Source organism: Fragaria vesca, linkage group LG7 (assembly GCF_000184155.1).
Source record: "Fragaria vesca subsp. vesca linkage group LG7, FraVesHawaii_1.0, whole genome shotgun sequence".
Classification (NCBI taxonomy): Eukaryota; Viridiplantae; Streptophyta; class Magnoliopsida; order Rosales; family Rosaceae; genus Fragaria; species Fragaria vesca.
The window spans coordinates 10,057,044-10,064,508 of NC_020497.1; the positions used below are offsets into that span (position 1 = coordinate 10,057,044).

The 7,465-nt window shown below is 38.5% G+C and overlaps 1 protein-coding gene across 1 annotated transcript; it reads right to left on the minus strand.

Moving 5' to 3' along the window:
- Nucleotides 1–5,651: 5,651 nt before the first annotated feature.
- On the minus strand, nucleotides 5,652–6,217 carry LOC101293242 (50S ribosomal protein L18, chloroplastic-like). Its single transcript, XM_004308526.1, has 3 exons — nucleotides 6,152–6,217; nucleotides 5,897–6,049; nucleotides 5,652–5,807 (listed from the first exon to the last, which is right to left on the minus strand). Exons 1-3 carry the CDS (start codon nucleotides 6,215–6,217, stop codon nucleotides 5,652–5,654), a joined length of 375 nt encoding a protein of 124 aa, XP_004308574.1.
- Between the last annotated feature and the right edge of the window lie 1,248 nt (nucleotides 6,218–7,465).

Genomic DNA, 7,465 nt, shown 5'->3' on the forward strand with positions numbered 1-7,465 from the left:
TCATGTTCATATCTTATTCATACAGAGTTCTTTATACTATTGTCGACATTACCCATTGGTATTTACTGATTTCAGGTTATGACAAAGTTGATCCCTTTTATGTTTCCGCAAGCCTAAACCGAGCTTCTAAATTGTGAACTTGATTTCAAAACAAAATTGCTTACTCAACTGTTTGTTTGGTTTTCTTACTAAATGGTATGGGTTGTCTTTTCGACTCAAACTTATGTAGTTGCACTTGAGTCCACTTCTCTCCCCTTAATCGTTGTTTAAAGGCGTGCTTAATTTGCTGAAGTTATTCTAAGAAAGATACTCCTACTTTTACTATATCTCAATGCTTTGAATTATAGTTTTGAGTAAATGCTGTACTGTTGGTTCATTATTAATCATGGCTCTTCTCCATTGCCCCTCAGGTACTCTTCATGTTGTGCGGTTATTTCCACATACGTGATTCAAAACAAATAGCAAAACAAAGCTTTATGTCATGTAGAGTTATCATTTTCTTCAGATTCAGGAAATAGTCAAGTCTGACTAATGTATCTATTGCAGAAGAAAATCGCACAAACATACATTTACAGGTCACTTTGAGGCTTCATTTGGAATGGCCTTGAAGCTGTAAAGCTGATGGGATGGTACTATGGTAGGCTTCTATGTCATAATCTGATCGAAATTCTCTGTTCATGGCTGTTCGTCTCACATATGCCCTTAAAAAGTATTGGTTATTTTGGTGTACCGAGGTTGGACTGTTGGAGCATATGTGGTACCAATCAAAGAAAGGGTAATGACAAGCTGGTAGGGTGGCCATGACAGATCAAAGAAAGGGTAATTTACTTGTAGATCGACATGATGCAGCTGCTTCATTTACTATAGTTTCCAGCCACTCGGCACTAGGAGATTAAGTCCTTTTTCAGAGGATTGGGCAAGTACTCATGCATCTAATTAATTCGGAGCCACTCAATCTAACTCTCTAAACAACATTTGTATACATGCTGATACAAATTTGCCTGTATACTGATCTATACTTGTGCAGAGAGAATAACCACTGTCTTTTCAGTTTTCACTGAATGATATCAATACTTTTACAAGGAGGAAGCTCAAAACTCTAAGTTTATACATGTACTCAACAAGTTGCACAGCATCAATTTGCATTTCAGATTCTAACACAGAAATTGGTACGCGGAGATATGAGAAACCTTGGTCTAGAAGTTTCAAGACAGTTCCATCTGCAAGAGGTATGTGTCTTGCTATTGCTCAAGTTCTTTTCTCCACGTTTTCATTTTTGTTTAGTTCCTAAATTCATTTTCTGGAACCATTGCAGAGATTAAAACGTCAGGTTCGGGAATACCAAGCATATCTGATAAAAATAGTTCAGATCTCTCTAGGAAAAAAAAATTAGCAGCTCCAGCAATGTCTCTGAGTAGTGAACTTTGCCTGTTTAATTTCACAACTGCATGTGGACACAAGGATATTGGTGTTCAAGGGTAGCTTGTTCAATGGGGGTTGTGGTACTCTTTTTCCCTTAGCCCAGGATTTTGTCCCACTGGGTTTTAACTGGGCAAGGTTTTAACGAGGCCACTAATTAGTCCCCATCTATGTTGTAATCCTTTCTTATCTTAATGAAATCCATAGAAGCACGGGAGTCCAAAATTGATAGTTTGTTTTTAACTTGAATCATTGTATATTTCGAGTCTCGATGGAGTCTCAAAGGTAGGAGTCAAGTTTTTGGGAATAGAACAAGGGCAAACCTCGTCTTCCATTTTCGTATCATTCCCCAAGCTCAAACAACTCACCGTCGATTACATGAGCTCAATGGGAAGAATGGGAAGGAGTGGAAGAGGAGAATTCTGAGAATAATGCAATCATGCCCTGCCTCTCTCAGTTCACAGTGCATTGGTGCAAGCACCTAAAAGCATGATCATAACAAAATACATAAATGCAAAAGTAACTGGACATGTAACTAATAAATGCATATTTAGATGATTATGTAACTATGTAATTGACAATGTAACTAGCAATGTAACTATCTATGTAACTATATAATTGACAATGTAACTATGCATTTATGTAACTATCCATGTAACTATCCTTGTAACTATCCATGTAACTATGTAAGTGACAATGTAACTAGCAATGTAACTATCTATGTAACTATCTATGTAACTATGCATGTAACTGTCAATGTAACTATCTATGTAACTATGCATGTAACTATCAATGTAACTATCTATATAACTATCTAGTTGCATGTAACTATCCATGTAACTATGCATCTATGTAACTATCCATGTAACTATGTAATTGACAATGTAACTAGCAATGTAACTATCTATGTAACTGGCAATGTAACTATCTATGTAACTAGGAATGTAACTATTTATGTAACTAGCAATTCCATGTCTCATTGTTTATGGTCTGTCTCTTTTGGTTAGACTTTTGAGAAGAGCTCAATCATGTAAGTAACTAGCTTTGTAACTTGCAAAGTAAGAAGTTGACAATGTAACTATCTATGTAAGTATCTATGTAACTAACAATGTAACTATCTATGTAACTAACAATGTAACTATCTATGTAACTATCCATGTAACTATGTAATTGATAATGTAACTAGCAATGTTGTCACATCTCGACCCTTAAATTTTTACCTTATTTACTAGCTTGGTATTAATAAAAATTTTACCGTCTCCGTCAATGAGTTATGGTTTAATTGGTCCTTAGAGGGGTTTTGAGGGACGATTTTTTCGGAGGAAATTGTGACGACGGTAAAAATGGTAAATTTTAGCTAGTAAAAGGTAATTTTTATTGGGGTATTATTTTTGGGGTGTAAATTCTTGAGTTGGGTTTTTTTTTGTTGATATTAGGTTGGACCGGTTTGGGATGCCCAAAAAATTAGCCTCTCTCTTTTTCCCCGATTTTCTCTCCCTCTTTCTTTCCCCCCGAGCTTCTTGCTTCCCGTCTGACTTCCGGCCACCGTCCGGCCACCGCAACCCGCCGCACTGGTCCTGTTCGGTCGGCCTTCAACCCAGCTACCTCCCTGGACCGGTGGCAGCCCCTCTAGCGCCGTCGTGAGGGAGTTCTCTCCCCCGAAAGCCTTGGCTACCGTGGTGGTTTCCTCGCCGGAGCTTCCTCCTCTGGCCACCATAGTCGGAGCTGCTTGGCTCTTTTGGAAGCTCTCCTCTCGTGTATCAATCCCTCCAAAGGGCTCAACCTCTCTTGGTCTAGGTAAGGAGAACCGGTGAGTGGAAGTTCTAGGGCTTTTTGTGATTTTTTGTTCGATTGACCTAGTTAGGCTTGAAATTGGTGTTTGTGCTAGTTAGGAAAGTTGTAGAGGGGGTTGAGAGGAAGCTGCTGTTGAAATTTGGTAGGCATTGGAGGTCGCTAGAGTCGGCCTCCGGCCGCCGCTACTGTTAAGGGGTTTTTCATGGTTTTAAGTGTGTTATATTAAGGGGAGTTTATAGGTATGAAGTTTGGAATTTTTGGAGGAGTTTTGAATAGGTTTTGGATTTTTGAAAGATCGGTGAATTTGGCGGTTAATGGGGTAGAATCCGACCGTTGGATTTTCCTTATTATTGTTTTAGAATGTCAAAATAAAAGAAATAAGGCTGTGGTTGGATTTTGGCGTGAATCCGATAAACTTAACCCTAGAAAGGGTATTGGGTTAAGCGGAAGAGTTTTGAGTTATATATTTAAGTATTATTTATTCTGAAATTGAAGTGTGGTCCTAAGCATGGTGTTTGTGCCAGGATTTGAGGAGACCTCACTTGAGTGCCGAATTGGATTTCGTCGGGCTTATGCCTAAAGTTGTGAGTGGACGTTTGTTTTAAATTAAATGCATGTGATGGCCTCATATTTAATGATGGTTGATTTTTATATTGTTGATTCTTAAATTGTGGAATAATTTTATTTTATGATTGATTTCTGCGAAGTATTTTCGAAAGTGATTATTCATATTTTATTGGTTAACTTGGCTATTTGAAAAGTACCGAAAATGGGATCTTTCGGTAGAGCCATACTTTTATAGCCTCTTTTGTAATTGTCAATTTTCATTATTTTGGAGAGTTACCGAAAATGAGATTTTCGGTGAATATGTATATGGATATTTATGAGGAGAGTATGTATATAAATGCTAGCTAGCCATATGTGTCTGTCCACCTTAATAACGTAGCATATAGCCGCATTATGGTGTGACGTGAGAGTTGGACGCGAGCGTAGTAGCCCTATATGAGTATCTAATTCATATAGGGGGTATGGGCACATATTTATACACCCGTCTGTCCACCTTAATGGCGTAGTGTAGCACCGCATTATGGCATGACTTAAGGCGTGACGTGAGCGTTGGACGCAAACGTAGTAGCCTTGTATGAACTTCTATTTTTCTTATATTTTCATAAGAATTCATACAAGGAGTATGGACGAGTGTAGATACATACATATATATTTGTATTTTAGCCTGAGAGGTTGTATTTTATTAAGTCTTGGAGACTAGCTGGAGCTAGTTGTGTATTTGCCAGTTTATGAGTTGTGAGCTTTTGAGCTGTCGCATGCAGCATAATTTCTATAGAAATCAAATTGGGAAAGCATAAAGATTTTTGTTGCTCGTTTTTGTTAAACTTACTTTTGTCCACTCACTCTAACGTTTTCAAATGTTTTCCCCTGGGCCCTTCGTTTTAAAAAAATGCCCAGTTTGCAGGTTAGTATAATTGAGGTCGGACGTACATGGAGAAGAGGCATAGTCAATAGTATAGCTTCCGCTCATTTCTCTATTTCTAGTTCCTTTCCTTTCAAATAGAGTTGCTCTGAACTGTGGTTGTTGGTTATGAGATTTTCTTGTTTAAGTTAGTAAATGAATTGGGAGATGTTGTGATTTAGAGAGCACGAAGGCTCCAGGAGTTTAAGGTTGGATTTGGATTTTCAGAAGTGTTTGCAGGTTTTATTAGGAAGGGTTGTCCATTTTCAAGGGAGGTTATGCCGAATTTTCAGTAAACTTTCTTTGGAGGTGGTCCCCACAAGATTTACCTCGGATTGCAGAGTGAAATTAGGGGTGGGTCTTGACAAATGTAACTATCTATGTAACTATGTGATTGACAATGTAACTAGCAATGTAACTATCCATGTAACTATATAACTAGCAATGTAACTATCCTTGTAACTATGCGTCTATGTAACTATCTATGTAACTATCCTTGTAACTATGCGTGAAATTATCTATCTATGTAACTATCCTTGTAACTATGCATGTAACTATGTAATTGACAATGTAACTAGCAATGTAACTATCTATGTAACTATTCATGTAACTATGTATCTATGTAACTATCCTTGTAACTATCCATGTAACTATGTAAGTGGCAATGTTACTAGTAATATAACTATCTATGTAACTATGTAATTGACAATGTAACTGTCTATGTAACTAGTAATGTAACTATTTATGTAACTAGCAATGTAACTATTTATGTAACTAGCAATTCCATGTCTCATTGTTTATGGTCTTTGTCTTTTTTGGTTAGACTTTTGAGAAGAGCTCAATCATGTAAGTAACTAGCTTTTGGAAATTGTAGAGCTTTTATGATATCTGAACACAGTCTAGATTAGATTGCAATAGAACTACTCAATTCCAAGATATCAACAAGAGTTTACACAGAAGCAGCTACAATTCATCTCAACAAGAACCCATACTCTGCAATTGCAATCTCAAATGCTTGAATCTTTTCCCCGGTAGCAAAGTCATTGTGATCATAAGACGACATTTCCCCTATGTTCAGATCATTGCAAGCCTTGATCAACTCCTCGCCAACACGTTTAGCAGCTACCTATCAAATGGCAGAACCAACTTAAGGCAAGGCTCAAGTTGCAGTAGAATCAAGAACCATTCCGGAGCCAAACAAAGAGAATAACTTACAACGGTACTACAATGGGGATCCTGCCGTATAGCTTTCTGCAGCGTGCTTCCATAAAACAAGCACTTCTTGTTCTGGTCATCTACCAGGATAACATATAATTGTTTGTCTGAACAAAATACCGAAAGCCTCGGGTTTGTGGGAGTGCCATTGTACTGATCAAGAAGTATAACAAGAATGCATTGTTACGAAAACCAAAAGGAATGATAATAACAAGAATGTGACTCAAGACACACATAGCATTAGGATGAAACTACCTTCTTCTGCATTCTCCTGTTTAGAGTTTTTGCATTTTCGATTCTGGCAGGCTGCCACGCTCTCATCACTACCGGCTTCATGAAGAAACCTACACAGTAACTCAATGTCTGACTCCAAAATCCAGAATGCAAACTTGCTATAATAACTAAGTGGAGCTCGATATTCACTTCTTCTGGTCTGCAAGACTTGAAAGTCAGAAGCTGCAGAACGACTCCCAAAAAGAGCAAAAAACGTAAACTGGAAAGCAACAACGTTCACTAGCATACTAATGGAAACGATTTACAATAGCACCTGTACAATGTAAGTAACTATCCATATGCAAATACCTGTGAAAGAGAGAACATTGGATAGATGAACTTGTATATTAGACACATGCTAGCAATAACATCTAGGTAACATCTAACTAGAAAACAAGCTACAAACTCTGCTCATCCAAATCCACCTTCTAAAATCTAACTACACCTCGGTTGCTACATTTGTTATCTACCCATATCATTGCCAAGTCAGGTTACTACTTTCAAGTTTAAACTCCCTGATTCAAAATGCATTTCATATGATGAATGCTCAATTACTACTACATGACCAAAAACACTCATGTTCAATTTCTCTACAATCCTAATAGCCAGTGAAAACAAACAGAATTTGCAGAAAACAAACAGAAAAAGCAAATTCTCAACAAGACACATTTTGTTGCTTTACCAAAATGTAGCAAAGAAACAATCAGATCAGCAACAATAGCTACAACAATTACTTACATATCCAAATGCATACACCACCCCAGTTCATAATCCAAATCCATGATCCCAGTTCTTCAAAACTCAACCAAACTCAAATTCAGTAAGGAGGTGAAGCTCGACAATTAAACAAACTTTGATACCTGAATTGAATTCGACGGTTGCCGGAAAACACAAAATATGGTCGGAAAAACTCAGAAACTTCATCTGTTCGATTCTCTCTCCCAAGTTGACATATGTACAAGAAATCGCAATAGGCTTCGCAATTTAATGGCCTCCAACTCCGAACCCAACGACTCCTACTACCCCTCCCCTTCCCAAAACTGACACCTTCCCTACATCTTCAAGCGCAGGCGATGTGACGAGGAGGGGGGACACGACGGGACTTGACGGATCTGACGAGATGGAGTGGATGATGCCGTCGGCGAGCGCCGTTGACTAGCATGGCCTAGAGACGCAGGGAATGGAGAGGGAGATGCAGCGGCTGAGCCCAGCGGAGAGGAGGTATCGGCTGAGGGGAAGCGGGGTTCGCTGGAGCTCCGACAGAGTGCATGTATTTACGATCGGAGACCGGAGCTC